At 41.7% G+C, this 20301-nt stretch overlaps 1 protein-coding gene across 1 annotated transcript; it reads left to right on the top strand.

Moving 5' to 3' along the window:
• Nucleotides 1-989: 989 nt before the first annotated feature.
• On the top strand, nt 990-18739 carry DCAF7 (DDB1 and CUL4 associated factor 7). The gene is made up of 7 exons (XM_069786682.1): nt 990-1448; nt 8328-8486; nt 8896-9007; nt 10076-10194; nt 10803-11012; nt 11566-11683; nt 12216-18739. Exons 1-7 carry the CDS (start codon nt 1311-1313, stop codon nt 12386-12388), a joined length of 1029 nt encoding a protein of 342 aa, XP_069642783.1. The 5' UTR covers nt 990-1310; the 3' UTR covers nt 12389-18739.
• Nucleotides 18740-20301: the final 1562 nt, after the last annotated feature.

Below are 20301 nucleotides of genomic sequence, written 5' to 3'. Positions count from 1 at the left end.
GCTGAAGGGGACACACCTCCCGTCCAAATGGCACTGCTCCTTCAGGAGGGCTGGATCACCCATAACAAATCCCAAACGGTCCCAAGAGGCAAGGACAGACCCCTTGTCCTCAGCAGGGGGTTAAACCTGCCTCTCCCCAGCCAATCTCGCTCCGTGGGGTGACACCAGGGCTAGAACCAGCCGGCAGCCCTAGCCCAGGCCCCAGGCAGGCACAGTCTCACAAAGGGGCTATTTTTAAACCGGACCAGCCCAGGTTTCAGCTGACAGCGGCCAGGACAACTCCTCCTCCTCTCTTGCCTCAGCCTAGAGAACCAGGCGGCCTTGAGGCCTTCCCAGGACGTGCACAGCACCTGGGGAAGCACCTACCCCTCCTGCCAGGGCCTGGGGCACCCACGAAGCCCAGCCGTGAGGGAGACGAGCTGCCCGCGGAGGGCCGAGCCAGGCGCAGGGCCTCAACCCGCCCTGCTCCAGGCAGGAGTCCCGATGCCCACCTGCAGCCCTTCCCCGAGTAAGGTATCGGGCACACACCGATGCTGCTGCGTGCTACCGAAAATAAAACCCCATAATTAAGCTGCAGTTAATGAGTGAGAAGCCCTTCCCCGACCGCCACTGGGCGGAGGCGGGACTCGAACACCAGGTACCACCGTGCGCCTGAAGTGCTCCCCCGCCCCCCTCAGGCTGCCGTGACTGACACCGCTTCCAGCCAATCGATTGTCAATAAGGGCTCAAGAGCCCGCCTCGCGTCACTGCGACCCCTGGTAGCCAGTAAGATGTCGAGAACGTGCACCCCCTCCCTCCGGGGCGGGGTCAAACGCAACGGTAGGTTATCCCAGCCAGGGGGTGAGCGCCCGTTTGGAATGAAGGGCAAAACGACCAATAGAAGACCGAAGAGGACCCGAACGGACGGGCGAATCACCCAATAGACGCCCGAGCTCCTAAGTGACAGCCCTTATAGCCAACCCGCACCCAGCGGGCGGGGCTCCCCGCGTGGCTTCCGTTCCCGTTGTGTGAGGGGCCGAATCCCAAACGGCCTCCGCGCTGCTCCTGCTGCCGCCGGGGTCTGGAGCCGGGCCTGGGGGCGCGGCGCCGTGCTGCGGCCTCCCCCGCTCCCCGCCACCTCTCCGGCCTCGCTGTGCCCAGCCGGCCGCCCTCCTCCTCTCCCCCGGCCCGCTTCTCCATCCCGCTCCCTTCAGTCGGGCCCATCGCTCCCCTCCGAGCCCAGCCCGGGTCTCCCCCCCACCCCCCCGCCTCGGCCAAGCCCGCTGCCTCCACTCAGCCCCGCCGCTACCCGGGGTCCCCTCGGCCGAGCCATGTCGCTGCACGGGAAGCGGAAGGAGATCTACAAATATGAGGCGCCCTGGACCGTGTACGCCATGAACTGGAGCGTCCGGCCGGACAAGCGGTTCCGTCTGGCGCTGGGCAGCTTCGTGGAGGAGTATAACAACAAGGTGGGGAGCGGCGGCGGCCGGGCCCGGCTCTACCGGCAGCGAGCGGTGGGGCCGGGGCAGAGTGAGGGGGAGGAGGGGCCCGATCCTCTTCATCCCAGCGGTTCAAGGGGCTCCCCAGTCCCGGGCACGGCCCCCGCGGTTGATGTGGCCGGAGGGAGTCCTCCTGCCTTGCCCTCGGCACTGGGAGCTGTGTAGAGCTTTCGGATGTTCCCCTAAAGTGCAGGGTGCTGCCCTAGGTCGGGCTGGTTTCCTTCTTGTGAGTCCTCAGCTGTTGGGAGACTGAGGGACTGGGGGTGGGAAGAGCCATGGGAGATGCTGCTGGCTGCTCCTCAACCAGGAAGGTCCTCTAGTTGGAGCATACCTGGCATTTTTTTCGGTACGGAAGAAAGTCTATGGCCAGGACTAAAGTTTGCGCATATACAGGGTGTTGGAGGCTATGTTAGAAGCATTGTGCAGTTCTCATTATACTTTCTTGCTGTGGAGGGCTTCTCTGTGATAACTTTTTTCAGAGTATATAAACCACTTTCACTGATTCCTCAGTACCTTTACTTTTTTCTGAGAGCAAGGGTGTAATGAGGCATGAGATTGTATCTTCAGTGTTTCCTTGCCAAATATAAGAGGAGAACCTTACACTCTATTACAAGACTACATGTTCACCACTCCAAACAGTTGCGCAGTGATTTCTGAAAGACTTTAATGTGCTAGTCTGGTATAATGAATTCATAGAAATAAAAGAGATGAGGAAATGGACATAGCTATAGAGCATCTTGAAATTTGTGTGAAACTAAAGGTTTTGTAAATACAGCTTTGTGTGTTTATAGCATGTGTGCTTTTTAGCTTTGTCAAGCTGTTCAATGGAGGTTGTGGAGAATAATGTCAAAGTTGGTGTTGGGGATTGGGCTCTGTGCAAGGATGGAATGAGAGGAGGTGACAGTAAGGCAGGGGTGACATCTCTTAGAGTGGTTAAATTACTGCACTTGCAGCAGTCCCTGACGTGGTACTTCTACTGAGCACTTTGTGGTTCAGTCAGTATGAGTTGGCTGTGTATGAGCTGTCTCCTTAAGCTGGTGAGAGCTGTTGTGGTTCTGGGAGTACTGCTGGGGAAAGGCAGGCCCCTGAGCTTGAAAACTTTTCATTTGTTTAAAGACCAACTTGAAAATGTTTTTGTAGTATGTACTCCGAGAAGCTAAAATAATGAACTTGCAAACAGTTTTTTGTTTATGAGTGATAGAATTGGTTAATAAGGTGTCATGGTTTAACCCCAGCTGGTAACTAAACACCACACAGGTGCTCACTCACTCCCCCCCACCCAGTGGGATGGGGGAGAGAATTGGGGGGGGGGGGGAGGTAAAACTTGGGGGTTGAGATAAGAACAGTCTAGTAGAACAGAAAGGAAGAAACTAATAATGATAACAATAACAACAAAATGACAGTAATAATAAAAGAATTGGAATATACAAAACAAGTGATGCACAATGCAATTGCTCACCACCCACTGACTGGTGCATAGTTAGTTCCTGAGCCCCGCCCCCCAGGCCAACTCCCCCCAGTTTATATGCTGGGCATGGTGTGACATGGTATGGAATACCCCTTTGGCCAGTTTGGGTCAGCTGTCCTGGCTGTGTCCCCTCCCAACTTCTTGTGCCCCTCTGGCTTTCTTGCTGGCTGGGCATGAGAAGCTGAAAAATCCTTGACTTAGTCCAAACATTACTTGGCAAGAACTGAAAACATCAGAGTGTTATCAACATTCTTTTCATACTGAACCCAGAACATAACACTATACCAGCTACTAGAAAGAAAATTAACTCTACACCAGCTGAAACCAGGACATAAGGGCATATGCATTTATGTTGCCTTTACCTCCTCAAGTTTGGATCATTCCCTGGGGTTGCTCTTGATTACAGCATGATCAGGTCAGCTTTTCAGTTCAGGCTTCAAGTGTAAAGCAGTTGAGTCAACCACTCTCTTTTCTAGCTTTTACCCTCACAGTTGTTGCAGACAGAAATTGTGTGGGACTATGTAAATTACTGCTGTCTGTAAATATTCCCCAGGGCTTCTCTTGACCTCTGTGCTTCAGAAATAACTATTCTGTTGACTTCAGTCCATATAAGCACCACATGCTCAGAGATCTATGTGGTGTACAGAGCTGGAAACTAACTGTATGAGAATGAGATGCCAGTCTGGATGCTGCTGATACAGAAGTAAAGATGATATATGATTAAAAATTAAACTTGTACAATAAATGCAGCAAAACATAACCTTCACTTTGCTGAGACGTTTTGCTTGTCTCTGATATTTCAAAGAGTGGTTTTTGTGTGTGTGTGTGTTTGTGCATGTGGTTTTCTTGTTTGGTGCTGTTTGTAGTGCTTTCAGTGCAGCCTTCCACTGTAGGAAGATAGCTAACAGAGAGCTGTCTTGGGTAATTGCAAGTGTTGTTATTGCTTAGAGCATTGATGTTGTTGTCTTTACTTTGGGGACCAGAACAAGCTTCGGAGTGGTGTTTCATCTGTACTGTCTTTATGGTGTCTGACTCTCACAGCTTCGCTGAATCTTTTAGAGGATACGGAAACATTCACGAAACAGCTTCATGCTCTAGATTGGGAACTCTTGGACAGATACTGTACAGGTGCACACTAGTTGTAAACTTCAGCTCCAGCGCCTGCCCATGTAAATGGTATAACTAAAGAAACAAAGGGAAAGAATTGAAGTTGCCCTGTTTAAGTAGTCCATAACGTTGTACTGCAAGGAGTCTGGAGCAGTTGGTTTTATAGCCTGACTTCTGGGGTAAGCAGAAATTTAAGATTTTTACAGGGCATGTGTGAAAGCTTTGTCCTCCTGCATAATTTACCCTTCACAGTTGACTTGTTTTATGTTGCCAGCTTCTGACATCAAAATGCACTGATAGGTACAGTTGGCACTAATTAAAAGTATAATGAAAACTCATTTTCATTTCAACTTTCTCTTTGCACTCATAATCTTTAGAGGTTTTTGACAAGCTCCAAACAACAGATCTGTTCCTGATGTTGCAATGGTTTGTTCCAAATAACTGGCTTTCTTCCTTACCCTTAATAAACTAAAAAAAATAGTCTGCAATAGCAATTCTAGCTTGCTTAAAATCTAATCAAATAAGTGGATATACCTTTTCCTTATTACTCTTCTGGTTTAGGGTTTCTTTTAAAAAGGTGCTTTTAAAAAGACTTAATGCACCAAGTGTTTGCTGCAGCAGAAGTGCTCACTGAGGGAATTACAGTGAGAGAAAGAGGAGAGATTCTTGTCTGGTTTGTCTCTGTGATTTTTCTATTTCTGTAGTAATTATCCAAGCTTGAAGTACTTATGGGTTACATATATATAATAGCTGTTTACACCTCTGTTTCATGGGGAACTCAAATCTATTGACTGCCAAACCCTAATTTACTGCTATTCCCAGTTCCCAAACTCTTCTAACCTCTGTCAACCCCCGCACTAACAGGCTGTATAGCATACCAGAAAGCCAGTTGCCAAGAACTGTTCGAACCCCAAAAGAGTTTTGTTTCAGCTTGTACACCTTTGCTGATCAAATCACTGGTACAAGAAGAGAGATGAGTTGCTCCAGTTGGAAGAACTAAAATTATTTAAGGTAGTGTTTCCTGAACTTCTTGGATTAGGAAACTACTGTCAGCCTTTATAATATCTTATGGATCACTGGCCTAATGGAAGGGAACAGAGGTGTTCGTAAATCTCACTGTTAATGCTGTTCTGCAGGCTCCTGACTATGGCTTCATGAATCGGGAACAATCTGTGGAAAATGTCAGGAAAGGCTGATTTTGGGATCTATCTGCAAGACAAAACTGGAGTCCAGTTTAGAAAACCATAGAGGGTGGTGCTGTACACTGCTCACTCCCGCCTGTGGAGCAGGCTGACAGGTTATGCCCATGTGCTTTCCCAGGTTGCCACCTTCTCCGGAACAGTGCCTCGAATCAGAGAGCGTTCAGGGTGCTTGTTTTACCAAAGGGTCATTTTTTCTATAAGATTTAGAGTTGCAAAGGAAAATTGATTGCATGTTGAAGATTAATTGCTGCAGTGAGATCTTTCTGAGTGTACATGACCCTAAAATAATTGTGAAATGTTGTTCTTAGTAGTTACTAATTAGATTAAAGGGATATAGTGTTGGGGGTTTTTTTTAAAAAAAAAAAGTACTATAAAGTTAGTTCACTATTCCTCATACCATGCAAGAAAAAGAAGTAAGCTGTTACCAAATTCTGCATTGGTTAATTCTGTGTCTGATTCTTTTGGATCATGTTGAAGAGAGATGCAATTTTTTTAGAAGTTAAGGAATGCCAATTAAAGGCACTTCTTTACTCAGATGCACTGTTGCAATTAAGCTTTATGTTGACAAAGGCTTGGATTATGATAGGAAAATCCACATCCAATTTTAGCATATGTTGATGTATTGGAGAAACAAATAATTATTTAGCACTCCTACCTACTGTCATAGCATAATTGCAAAACTGATGGAGATCGAACACACTGGTCCTTATTTTCCTGCTGGAATGAGTTACAGGTAGATGAATAATGGTTCAAATTGTATCCAGACAGTTACTTTCCTGTTAGCATCACCTCAAGCATTACTTGGGCTGGACTTCAGGCAGTCCTTCATGCAGTAGCTGGCAGCAGCAAATCTTGCCTCATGTGCGGGAGGGAGAGATAGGGCACTAATATAATCAGCATCCTGAAAATAATTCCATTGTTCCATCTCCTCTTGTTCAGCCTGGACAAGAGGATGAATAGAGGGATTCTGTAATCACTGTATGTGATCAAGTCTGAAGAGAAGAGTCATACTTTTGCATATGCTGAGCTAGGAAAGAATAGAGCTTCTGGAGCAATATTTTCTGCTTCTGCTCCTTTCTCTGGGCAGACCGATGCCTCCTGCTCAGAGTTACCACAGGCTGCTGCCAGATCTGACAATCAGTGTCAGACACCTGATCTTCAGCAGTTGCCAGGAGCTCTAGTGTTGCTAATGCAATTTTTGTTCTCTAACCTGGCCTGCACCTAAAATGTCAGAGATCACAAAGATACTGGGTTGCTACACAGTCATTCCTTTTTCTTCAGATGCTGGGAGGGGTTAAACATGAATATGTGGTGCAGGAATATATAAATTCACACCAGTGAAAGTGGATCCTCTGCTGTTTGAGATTTGCTTCTGGTTATGAGTATGTTGATTGCTTTGTATAGGCTTAATACACTTACATTGAGCTGAAAACAGTATAAGCAAAGGAGAAGAAATTATTAGAGGTCATTTGTCTTCTGATCCTGACCTTGCCACAAGATTTTCTATCACCAAGGACAATTTGCTTCCTTTGTGAAATCCGCTTAGTATTTCTGATCCCTAAAGGAGTTAGAAAGCTATTTGTCAATCACTCCAGAAGACTCGGAGATTCTTGACTGATTCATACTAGAGTGCAAAGTATAATGAGTAGCTGTAATAGAGAGAGTGCAAGGCAGACAAATACACAGTTTTTAGAAGCATACTTGAATATGTCTTTTAGGGTTTGTTATGGGATGAAAAGGATGGATCTTCTCATTGTGGCAGGGGGCAAGGTGCATTTGTTAAGAGCATCTCTAAATGGGCTGATAAGTGCTAATGTTGTAGTTTAAGATCCACTGAACCATTTGTTGGTTTCTGTTACATGGAAAAAAATATGGTAGATTTCTGATCCTGGTTTAAATGTGTAGTTTATTAATCAAATCGCTTATCCCAGAATATTTAGGATTTTTCCAGATAAACATCTTAGAAAAAGTCAATTAAGCCACTGTTTCCAGAAGGAAGCTGCTGTGTGGAAAGTTCTAGGAAGTTCCTACCGTGAGCAGCTTACAAACTAATTGTTGTCAGTTGTCCCCTTAATGTTTGTGTTTGAACAGCATTTAACACAGTGGGGCTTTCATCCTGTTTAGGTCTTGTAGTCATTGCTAGGTTAAACGTATCCTCCCAGCACCATATTGTTCTCTGAACACTTTCTGACATGTCAATATTTTTCTAATAACATAATGTCTGGGACTTCAAGTATTACTTCAGGTGTTGTCATGACCAAGCTATGTGGAGATAGTTTCTTGTTTGCTCTGTTTGGCATCACTCTCACAACTGGGCAAGTTAGAGCTTCCCGCTGTCACATTACCGTGCAAAAAAACTAATTTGGAATTCAGTTACCTAGAGTCTTTCAGCAGACCTGCTTTCTTGGTTCTTTTCACACAAAACATTTGAATAATTATGTAAATATTTTAGCTTCCCAATTCTTTTTTTTTAAGTTTCAATTCTATTTTACTTTCTGACTCTGATGTGATTAATGTGTATCTTAATTTTGTGCAGTTGTGACAGAACATTTTAGGTAATGTGATGCTGAAAACAGCTTGATAGCTAGCTGACATGATCTGTCACAATCTGTAGGGTTATGGCCAAGAATTCCATGATACGGATTTTAATTGTGGGTGGTTGTCATGCAAACTACAGCTTGTCCTGCTCTCTGAAGACGACATTGTCAACGTCAGTTCAGTTAAAGATGAGTTGGAATAGTGTTTGTGCAGTTTAAGTCTGTGATTTAAACTAGGCTTTGCAATGTGGAAAAGAGAAGGGTGGTCTTTAATCCTTTAGGATTGGATTTCGATTCATTTGAGATCATCTCTTCAAAGTAAAGCATGTTGGTGATTATGTATACTTCACTTTGCTTACATGCCCCAGCTAGGAAACAAAGCTTTAATGATTTCTCATTCTGTTGACATGATGGTCCTTTTATATTGTCCTTGGGGTTACAGAAGGTGTCCTTCTGAAACACACTTAGTCTTAATGCTGTAATTAGAAATTAGTATTTTGATAAAATGCTTTCTTTTAAAAATGGCTTCTTACAGGTGCAGCTTGTTGGTTTGGATGAAGAGAGCTCAGAATTCATTTGCAGGAATACCTTTGATCACCCCTACCCTACCACAAAGCTTATGTGGATCCCAGACACCAAGGGAGTATATCCAGACCTGTTGGCAACCAGTGGTGACTATCTGCGAGTGTGGAGAGTGAGTAAATCCTCCTTAGAAAAAGATGAACCGTGATATTAATTATGCTGCATATTGATCTCATTTTCCCTCTAGACCAGATTTTTTGAAGTTAGTTGTTTTCCTTTCAGGGTGTCTTGTCCTTGCTACAGTGTGGAGGTTAAGACATAAAATCAAGTCAGAGCACTTAATTGCACTTAACTGCAATAATGGGACTTAATTGTGAAGACTATAGGAGAAGCAGAATTATCATGGTAGTTGTTGTTTAAATCACCTTATTGAAGATAGAGATGGTGACTGTTTTCTAGAGCTTTACGATGTAAAGCTGAGAAGAAAGAAATGTGGGATTAACACCTTATGTTTTGGAAGTGCAAGTGGAACAAGTCATGTGATGTTGCTATTCAAGTCAGATGTTCTACTTTTTCTAAAGGTGGGTGAAACAGAGACCCGTCTGGAGTGTTTGCTGAACAATAACAAGAACTCTGATTTCTGTGCTCCACTGACATCATTTGACTGGAATGAAGTGGATCCTTACCTTCTAGGTGAGATTGACAAAATGCTGCACTTGCAGCATGGAAAAGGCATGCTTTTGAATTTAGTTTTGTGAAGTCCAGGCTGTGACTGACTGCTGTGTCATTGCATGTCCACTGGTTAATTTGGTAACTAACTAGTGGACAAACTTCTACATCTTAGAAACTGCCATTGTCTTAGGTTAAACATAAAAATAAAATGAGCAGCTCGTGTAGACTTTTTTGTATTGAAAAGTGACCTGTCCAGTACAGAATGGGTCACTTAAGTCTAGGGATGTTCCCTATTGGCAGATAGGGAGTTTCGGTCTTCAGGGCTGGTGAGCTGTTGTTGTAGTGCTAAGTAATGATGTACGTGAACTCCTGTGACTTATTTCAGTGTGTTCTGGAGTGGATAGAAAACTATGTACCAAGCTTTGTCTTTTGTGAAGCCATTTCAGCAGCAGGAGTAAAGCCAGGAGCCCTTAATTCAGCTGGAGGAGGGGGCTGAATGCTTAAGGTTTAATTATAGCCTACAGGACAAACTGTGAATCCAAGATGACTGATCCAGCAGAGGTTTGTTTCCCAGAAGAGTACAGCCATTTATGTCAGGGGGATTTGCCCAGAGATTAACAGTGATAATATGTCTTAGTAATTATTTACTACATGATTTATTTTTTGTGTGTTGCATCTCTCATCTCTTAAGAGCTTTACTGCTAGCCCCACCTTCAGTCCACAGAAACAGTCAATTAATAATAATACGCTATCGCAACACTATGATTGAATTTTGGTTTTGACATGCGCATGAGACTTAAAAGATAGGAAAGCTCATCTCAGAGTTGCATCAGGCTTCTGAATAGATTGAAGTCGACATGAGCTATTTACACTTTATTCCTGTGTGGAAGACTATTTCTGCAGCTAAAAGGTTTGGGTCATTTAAATGCATGGTAGACTGTTAGCTGTTTGACATTCTTGATTTTAATTGTATGCTGTTCTTGCAGCTATTTTGATCTGTAGATGTTGGAGGATATTACGTGAATCCAGTAAGTGATTAAATAATTTGTGAGAATATTAATTTTGCTAACAGAAGTGGTTTTGTTTCAGGTACCTCTAGTATTGACACAACCTGCACTATTTGGGGTCTGGAGACAGGACAGGTTCTTGGAAGAGTAAATCTGGTCTCTGGCCACGTGAAGACCCAGCTTATTGCGCATGACAAAGAGGTGATGGCTTTTTTTGATTGTTTACATTGCATGTTTTTTAAGCAGTAGAAAAGGAACAGAACTTTTCTGTTTTCCCCCTTTTTCTTGAAAAATCTAAGATAACTTATCCAAGATTAAGATATATAGTTTTGAGTACCAAACTAAAACTACACTATTGGCTATCAAAACTGCTCTGTTTACTCATCATACAATCTTGACTTGAGACTATGCTTGTTTTACTGGATTATGCTCCAGAATATTTTAGAAAAATGAGGTAAAGTGTCAAACTGAAATTGAAATCAACTGCATATCAAAGGCAATAAACAACCTGAAGATTCTTTCATTTTAACATAATATTACTTTTCAGCAATTAATAAAAAAATCTGAGTCTGGGAAATGGATATATTTAGTTTCAGTGAATGACCCTATAATGACATAACCCTTTAAGTTTCGTCCCCTCCTTTTGGCAAGTGTAATAACAAAAAACTTGCTAGGAACATCAAGTATTTAACAGCATATGTCACAACTGCATCTGCTATCCATATGTGAAGTCCGTTTTACTGCAAATTAGGAGGCAGCATGCTCTCTAGATCTAAGGTTGTGTTTTTCTCTCTCCTGTTTCTGAGCAGGTGTATGACATAGCATTTAGCCGTGCAGGTGGTGGGAGAGATATGTTCGCTTCAGTTGGTGCAGATGGCTCAGTGAGGATGTTCGATCTCCGTCATCTGGAACACAGCACCATAATTTATGAGGACCCACAGCACCATCCACTGCTGCGTCTCTGCTGGAATAAGCAGGATCCCAACTATCTTGCTACAATGGCCATGGATGGCATGGAGGTAAGGCAGCAGCTCATCTTCTGTAGGTGCTAGTGGTTGTGATTTTTTTGGGGAGGTGGCTTGGTACTAATTAGCAGTCAGCTCTTTAAAGTAAGAGGGCAGTGTCAGTATCTGAACTGGAGTATGATTAAGGACCAATTGTTAGGGCACTAACTTCAGTAGGAGTTAAAGAAGTAACTTTGGCATTACAAACTTGAAGATCTCTGTGGCTCGTATGTATTTCACCTGGTTTATGAGAAGGGTCTGTGAGCCAGTTGGGCAATAGTTTTCACAAAATCTTAACTGCCAGTGTTTTAATCACCTTATTCTTTCTCAGTTCAGTATACAATACAGTGTACCTTAGTTTGCCACTTGTGCCACTTCAGAGAAGCGCAATTTGTTTGCCCTTGTTGCATAACTCACAAGCCTTCCCTGTGGGGTCTGACTCCTTTTGGGAAACACTAACCAGCTAGAAGCTATTCTTTGAGAACAGTGTTTGCTTGCCAAAATATTTGGTTTCCTGAAGAAACAAAAAAATGCAAGTTATTAATTTAGTTGTTTTTTGTTTCTGAAGGTTGTGATTCTAGATGTCAGAGTTCCCTGCACACCTGTTGCTAGGTTAAACAACCACAGAGCATGTGTAAATGGAATTGCTTGGGCACCTCATTCTTCCTGCCACATTTGTACAGCAGGTAAGCGTGATCCATCCCTATCCAGCTGCATCGGTGAATCTAAGAGTCTTTGACTGCATTTCCAAAATCCTCTCTTAGCAAAAGCTTATGTGGATCTCTGCCTGCCTTTTGCTAAAGAATACCTGCAGTTTAGAAGCCCTTTATTAATAGACTTCCCTAAAATTTTTATGGAAATGGACACCTACTGGAGCTTATTGCGTGGAATTAGCGAGCCCAGTGCCCAAACTGTGCATCTGCTTTGGCTAAGCTCTATTAGTTTAATGCTCCTTATTTTTTTGCAATCTACTGTTTAAATGTTTTCAGTTTCAATCTACTGACCATTTGGTTTTCAACTCTGTCCTGGATAATGTATAATGATTCAAGCTTATTTTTTTGTAGCGTAGTTGTATCATTGCATCTCTGGCTTGAATACCCATGAGGACTGCAACAGCCATATCCTATATAGCTTCTTGGACTATATGCCTGTTAGTAGTCATGCACGGACATCTCATTATACTTTGATTCTACTTCGAGTTTTCTCTTCCATTTGCAGCGGATGACCATCAGGCTCTCATCTGGGATATCCAGCAAATGCCTCGTGCCATTGAGGACCCTATCTTGGCCTATACAGCAGAGGGAGAAATCAACAATGTACAGTGGGCATCAACTCAGCCAGACTGGATAGCTATCTGCTACAACAACTGCCTGGAGATTTTGAGAGTGTAACATTACTGCTTCATGCCACATTGAGGCAGGGCTGTATAATTTCCCCTCCCCTCTAAAGTAAGAACAACACAAGTCAAGTGGCCAGTATCTGTTGTTGCTTTGCATCTGCTGTTACAAGAAACTGTTACAAGAATCAATGGCAGGTGTCTCCTGTCTCTCCAAGACTCTAAAATGCAGAGACGTGCTGAGCCTCTTGGACCTTCTGGGTTCTGGTTTTCTTTTTTTTTTTTCCTCAGTTAAAGTTCTGTATATTTGTTTGTTGACTGTATTAATAAGCTTGCAGGCTTTTAAGTTGCTGCATATGTCCATGTGTTTGTCAGCCAGCTGAGGCAGCACATCAACTAGTTTAATAGATGCAGGTGCAAAACAAGGTGGGGGAAAAAAGACATTGATGTTAACAGCCACCTTGGCAGGAATCTTTATCATTCCTGTTGTTGCTGCCTCTAAACTGTTTAAACATTTGTATGTTTTTTATATATTGGGCTAACTTTCTATTGAGTAAGGTTTTTCTCCCTAATTCTTACTTTTGATATGTGATCCACTTCCATATGCCCAAAGCAGGATCTATTCGTTGATACAAATCACAATAACACTGCAGGCTCCCTGGCAGTAAAGGCCTGCCAATTAACTGTTGCCTTGGCTCTCTATACCTGGTTACCTGGGCAGAATTTTCTGGTGCTGTGAAGTACAAGTACTTGTTGCACAATTTCTTTACACTTTTCTGATGCTAGAGGCAGTTGTTATGTGGTAGGCCTTATTTTTAAATTATAACTGAATTTGTGTGTATCCTGCAGTTGTGTTAGCTAACAGAATGGTAATAGGTTTCAGAAAGAAGATACGTGCATGACTTAAGCTCCCAGGAGGTAAACAACTCCTGAAAAAATGTGATTTGTAATGGACTTGGGATTGACACTTCCAATCAAATGATTTCCCCTTGGAAGACTTGCTATCTAAACCAAAATAAAATGGTTTCACACTTTGTAGCTTGCTTGATTGGCAAATAATATGAGCAAGATTTTTGTGGTTAGCCTGTACGTTGGAGCTTCTTTGCGTTTGGCCTGTGTTCCTGGGAGTTCTTGAAAGGAGTGCAAAGCAATCTTTTTTCTGACATGTATTTGCTTTGTACTGTCAGGTCTTGTTGAATGAGCGCGATGAGTTGGAAAGGGTGGTCTGCTATCCAAATGAAAGCTGTTTCTCTGAAAGAAATGATTCCTTAATGTAATGCACAATGATGGGTTTAAAAGGAAAGAAACTGTGCCATAGAGGCTAAGGTTTGGCATTTGTCATCCCCGTATCTATTGGGGATGTGCCCAAGGGCTTCTGTTTCTGTTTTGAATAGTGAATCGCTCTACAGTAATACTTTTCAATCAAAGCTGAGTGGATTAGGCAAGATAAAAATCTTTGTTGATAACATAGCTACTCGGATGAATGCTCTGCAGTACTCTTCCAATGAAGACATGACAACCATAGCTGGTCTGTAAGGGTATACCAGCTGAGTTTTGATGTAAATGTCAGAAACTATCAAAATTGTCTTTCCACCTAATGAGTATTCACCTGCAACTGGAGGCAGCATTATAAATAGTAGGACACTGGAAAAGTTGAATCTTGTCAGTTTATGCAGGAAAGGCAAGTTGCGAAAAGCAACTGCTGTGAAACAGTGAAGCTGACGCTGAAAGCGCTGTCAAATACAGAACAGAATTTGAAAAGTTTTGTCATTCTGGACATACAGACATACTCTTCTACAGGCTGCTTCTCAACATGGAGCTCAGAAAAGCAGTGCCTTGTGAATTTGATAGGAATTCATTAGGGAGAGCTGTATTCCATCACCCCTTTTAATATCAGAGAACGAAGAGACTCTTAACACAGTTCAAGCTCATGTTTTGTCAATGATGTTCTGTGTTCAGTTGTGGGATATTTGACAGAAAGCTTGACTTGACTTGAAGGTCTAGTTTTCTTATTAGCAGCAGTGCTGAGAGTAGTGTGTTCCACAGACAGATTTGATCTAGATTTCAGAACAGCATTAGCCAAACAATTAGGTTATCACTTTGTACAATAGCACTTCATCTTAAACTGGAAAATACTTATGCAGACTGAAGTGAAAATTAGGATTTTCTTGGCAGAAGCATATAATGGCATTCACAGCTTTAGATACTCATGTAAAATATGTATACAGGCTTGCCATGTACTGTTTTAATTACAAACGGTAGGCATAATATGCTGTGTTACTAAGAGGGAACTACCTGTAATACTACTTTTTGTAGTCCCCTTTATGCTTCAAAGTCTCATGCTCGTATAGATGGCATGAGTAAAAGGTGAAATGTGTCTGTTGCTTAACTTAAAAATGCAACTGTAGAATTGTGCTTTAAAAAAAGGCATAAGATAATTTAGTTGAAAGTGAAGTCACTAGAAGACTCCATAGGCTATGCTAAATGGCAAATGCAATTTATTCCTAGAGGAATACGATCTGTTACACTAAGATGATGAGAAGAGAGCATGTATAAAGGGGGTAATAGTCTGAATAGCCAGGTAGCTTTTGCTACTCTTGGAAAACAATCCTGTTGTGAATCTGAAGAGGATCCAGTGTCAGTCCTTCCATCCATAAAAGTGCTTAAAGTTCATTTGTGGAATTGCGTGCTCATTCCAAACTCGTCACAGGCAAGTGAAGGAATCTTGTAGGCTCCGGTGGATTCTAAATAAAGCCTATATCCTGTTTGTTCAGTCAGTTGGGGTACCTTCTGGGTCTACAACATACTGCTTTGGGCATAATCCATTGCCATTCTTCATATGAAATTACATTTTAAATCACTAGAGGCTGTTTTGGAACAGGGAAATGCTACTTAAAATAGCTTCTTTTCAAAGAAGTTGCTTTAAAGGTTAATGACTGAAAAGACATGAAAATCCTCATGGGTGAGATGTTCTGTAGTGCAAATGGCACTTCCATATAGAGAAGGAAGTGAGAGACTTTGATGCCCTTTTGCCAGCACCTGCTGACACAGTGGCAGAGAGCTAACAGTCTACTTGCTGGTTCAAGTTTATTTGCAAGATAAAATAAAACCCTGAGACTTGTCACTGTAGCTTGTGAATCAGAAGATATAGTTTATCATATTTCACCTGCTTAACATTCAATTATGTTGGGTGTAAAGCCCCCATAAGCATTATTTTTTCCCAAAGTTTATGAAAAAAATACTTTGATATTCGACTTCAATAACTTTGTGCTTACTGCACAAGCAGAGGATGCAGAGCACCTGCTTTCAAATGCCTCGTATCCCTTGAGTATAAAGTAACATTAAGGGAAAAGTGAGCATCAGTGAGGTTAGCAAAGCAGAAAAGCACATGCTGTTGTTGGTACAGGCAAGACTGATTCTGGGACAAAAATATTTTTCTCTGACTTAAGTAGTTCTGTATCACTTCTCCAGTCAATTAATTCAAGATACTAAGCTATTGTTTAGTTGTTACCTTCTGTTTAAACCAAGCTTTCCATAGATTCCTATGATTATGTGGACAACCTGTTGCTAGTATATTGGCTCTCAACCAAGAGATCTTGATCGTGTAAAACTCATTAGTGAGGTGAAAACATACAGAAAACAAGTTGGATGTCAGATTATCATGTAGTATGCCAGCTCTGTTAATTGTCTAAATGAAATGGGCTATGGTAGGTTGCATCTATGGGAATTGTACTTCTGCATGCAGGGATTTAAAAGGCAAGGATTTGAGTGCTTTGACAATCTATTTAGAAAGAAAACAGTGGTTTCAAAGAATGATATGAAAGGAGACTGATAATACAGGTTGTTCCTTATGGAACCTTGAAATGTACTTAACGGGGGAGGCATTGCCTCTCATAAGTCAAAGTTAATGATCCTTTCAAAACTTAGCTGTAATTACTCTCCTGAATGTTCTGGATAATAGTAAAAAGATCTATTTTTGCCTGGTGTTGCAATGAGAAAGCTGCATCAGTCTCAACTGTAGATCACTGCCTGCCAGAGACTAGGTGAGGGGAGGAGTCCGATGTATTGGAATTTGCAGATGCTCTTGTGCTTGTTTTAAATGTAAATGAAGAAAGCTGAGTGTGTCTGTTTTGTTCTCTTGCAGATGGCACTTTAACAAGTATATTTTTGGTAAGATTAGGAGGATAGTCATCTTTTCCTCAGCCCTTTTATGGTAGGCGTTTGTCTATGTTTTGTATAAAATGTTAAATACAACAGTCACTGAAATCTTAAACTGGTTGTCAGTATCTAGTGGACCTTCATCTGTTTCTACTGAACATCAAAAATGTGAGCACTTGATAATACTGTTAATGTTAAACTGATGCTCTGTATTCTGAGACTGACACAATCTTGCAAGGCCAACCCAAGTAATGTAGTGTTGCTTGTCACCTGGAGAGTCCCCTTTGCTTAGGAACTTGGTGTTTGGGAATCTTCTTTTCCACCGTCTGAACATGATAGCAGTAGTGGCAGGTTGGTTGTGTAAAGAAGTAGCTGGATTCTTTGGATAACTTATTTTCGTGATGGAAAAAATGCAGCTGCTGTCTGTAAATTCATACAACCTTAATTCTTGAACTTGTCAATTCCATATGTTAGTGGTGTTTTAACTCTTCCAGGACATACTGGAAAGGATGAATGGCAGCAAGGGTAAGCTCTTGGATCAATAGATTGCACAGTTACAGTTCCATCAAAGTACTGAAGGGTTTAGTCTTCCCACTGCTGGTTAGCAAAATGGTCCTACCACCTCAAATCCAGAGTGTGTTATCCTGTCAGTTAACACAAATTCTCTGATACATATTTCCTGCTTTCTACTGTCAGACCAATATTCCAGAGCAGGCCTGTATTTATTGTAGAGTGGGCATTAAAATGAGGTGTCCAAAATCAGTTCTGGAATGGGCAAAAGGTACTGTCAACTATGTCCCTGTTTCTCTTGATCTTTGCAGAGAATCCAGGGAATTAATTGTATGTGGCACTTAAAGAGCACTTTCTTATGCTTACTTAGAGATGCAGCTGTATTTCCCCCTGCTTACCTGAGAAGAGTCAGAAATGTCTCATTCTCAAGGATATTGAGAGGAGTACAGCATGCCCCGACTCCTTTTTTTTTTTTTTTTTTTTTAGGAAGAGATCTCCAGAACTTCCGATCAGCACCTTTCACCAGCACTAAAAATCAGTTATTAAAAATGCAACTAAATACCAGTCACTGAATGCTTATCTAGTGATTCATGGCAGACTCCGGAGGCAAAGGCAGTTGTGAGACTTGCTTGCTGCTGCCTGATGTCAGATGATAACTTTGTCTGCCAAGTATCTCAGTGGCCTGTCGTGCAGCCTCTGATACTCACTACCAAGCTAGAATTTCCATAATCATAGAAATAAAATAAAAATTATCTGTGTGGCTTCCATCAAGTTTATTTCTTTTCAGAAAATCCAACAAAATTAAGAAATAAGCTATTTCCTGAAAAAAATACTGTGGCCATGAGTAGCTGTAAGCCCGTGTTCCAGCTCTCATCCCTTGGAATTTGCTTTCCTGTTTGCAAGACGTGCAACTCGAGTCTCCTCTGTTAGAGATGAGGATTGGTCTTGTCGAATCTGAACAAAGACAGAAATACAAGAACCAGTGAATGAAAGAGTCCTAGTACAGCTGAGAAGCGATGTGTTGCTTTTTTTTGACAACCTGGTAAATATGAAATCTACTATTTAAAAGGAACAGGTTTTTTTAAACTTGGGTTGCTAGCAATGTAAAATGTAATTTAAATCTGTTGCGCCGAAGCATTTTTGTTACCAGTAGTCAAGTAGGAGATGTTTACTTTTATGTGTGTTTTCCCTTCTGCTCTTCCCATTCACAGTCCCGTTGTGGTAATTTCCTGAAGGTGTAATCTTTGTAGCATGATTGTACAAACATCCATATGAGATTCCTGACTTCTTGTTCTCACTAAAATATGTTAAAGCAATAGTAGTTTTACTTCTGTCCTTCTTTTCTCCACCTTCTGTATTGAGATTTGCAACTTCGCTAACTATACTGTCCTAGAGGAATCCTAGTATCCTGCTATTCAACAGACATATGTTGTTGACATGGATAACTGCAGTGTCCCTATATTCCTTTATTTTTATGGAGAAAATACAAAAGGTTTTGTTACAATGGATTTTAACACCTAGTCATGGAACCATATTGTTGAAACTCTGTAAATTTTAAGGCAATTTTCTGAAATCGCTTGAAAGTGGAATGTTGCATCCTTTTATGCTATTTCCTGCTTCCTATGTAGTTTTATTCAGATTTTTTAACCTTCTTTCTAAGTTTCAGCCTCCTGTGTATTAGGTACAGTATTTTCTGCCTTTCATACTTTGTAATAAAAATGGAACATTTGTAGATTGACTGCAGTTCACTGTGTGGTGAGTTAAAAACTGGTACATGTGGGTGTGAGCAGGGAACTACTTCAAATAGGCTTCATGTATCCTGTGTGAAGTTTATTGCTGTAAAAGGGAGGGTGATTGCTTTACCTTGTCTCTGCAAAACTGGAGAAGTGTATTCGTCTCTCATCCTACCTATACCCAAACAAACTAGATAATTCTAGCAAATCTAAGTTGCAAGTTACTCCGAATAATTATTTTGTTAGGAACCTAGTCACAACAGAACTTGGTTAATATTTGATGTACGCCCGTATTTACTGTCTTAAAACAAACCTACTGCGTGGTCCCTGTATGCTAGTGGTGTTAGTGCTTGTTTTCCAACTTCTTTGCATAGTGCTTGTTCCCTGCACAACAAATGGTAATTATCTGCCTGCATGTTTTTGGTTTTTAAGATGAGGGGGAGAGGGATTTTTTTTTTCTTTTTAGTTCAAATAATTGGCCTCTAAGGCTTTTTGAATACAGGCAAATTGAAGACAAAGCAATTAGGCACTTAGCTTCTAAGTCTCTCCTGTGTATGGGTGACCTCTGTTAAAGGGAGTTTTCTTTACGGGCTCAGTCATTGGTGTCATTGTTGCTGGAACTAGGACCTAGAGGAGAGTAGGGCGGCAGAACTTAGAAATTTGTTTTTTACCTTAGACCTTGGTGAGCAAGACTGATGACTTCAGTATTTAGATCAACTAAACTGTTGTCTGACAACACTGCATTCCTCTCTAATTCTTTGTGTACTGGCTTTGAAATAAAAGCTTATTAAGCTTCATGACCACAGTGGAAAGAGTTGCCTGTAAAGATGCTGGTGTTTTTAAGCTATATATGGACTTTGTTCTAGTAATCCATATTTGGAAAAGATGCTTTCCTTTTAAGAATTGTTTGTCTCTTACCCTAGAAATGTATTTACATCCTCCTAGATTTTTTTCCTTGGATCTGTGCTTTGGAATTCCCCAAAGAAACTTTCTCGACTTCCACTCTGGTCAAAGAAAGCAAATTCTACAAATTGGAGCTGCTAGTGCAAAAAGTCAGGAACTGGTAGATGATATGAGAAATGGACTGCCTGTCAGTGTGGCAAAACATGTGCCATAAGGTCCTGTAGAGCAATATGGGTAGAAAAAGAGACAAGGAGAGGTTCTCTGCCTTTTTCTAAGTATTAAGGAACAGCTGACATCTGGCAGGGCTGACTTGCTTGCTCTGCGACCCTGGGAAAGTTACTTCTTCTCTCATACCAGTTGTAAGTGAAAAGCACATAATTAATCACTGATCAGTAAGTGGCTTGAAAATACTTGAAAATGAAAGAAATCCTGCACTGTAACAGAAGATACTACCCACGGGCGTAGAGAAAAAGTGATGTTTCCGATCATTTGAAGCCCTGACACTGTAACAAGCATTTAATCTTGTGCTTTTTCATTAGTACTGCTCTATAAACAGTCCAGACTGCCAGCTCAGAAGGAAGTAATGATCTAAAAGCATATTATATTTTTCACATCCTTCCTCCTCTTCTTTCTCTTTAGTTTTGCCCTCTCCACAAGCAGAATG

The sequence above is a fragment of the Haliaeetus albicilla genome, chromosome 7 (assembly GCF_947461875.1).
Source record: "Haliaeetus albicilla chromosome 7, bHalAlb1.1, whole genome shotgun sequence".
In the NCBI taxonomy this organism is placed as follows: Eukaryota; Metazoa; Chordata; class Aves; order Accipitriformes; family Accipitridae; genus Haliaeetus; species Haliaeetus albicilla.
The sequence above is the reverse complement of the archived record's forward strand: the minus strand, read 5'-3'. Positions and strand labels throughout refer to the sequence as shown.

Excerpts from the sequence above, each read along its gene's own strand:
- DCAF7 (XM_069786682.1), top strand. The coding sequence starts at position 1,311 with ATGTCGCTGCACGGGAAGCGGAAGGAGATCTACAAATATGAGGCGCCC. Across the intron at positions 11,013-11,565 it reads TGGCCATGGATGGCATGGAG|GTTGTGATTCTAGATGTCAG; the intron begins GTAAGGCAGCAG and ends TTGTTTCTGAAG. Across the intron at positions 11,684-12,215 it reads CTGCCACATTTGTACAGCAG|CGGATGACCATCAGGCTCTC; the intron begins GTAAGCGTGATC and ends TTCCATTTGCAG.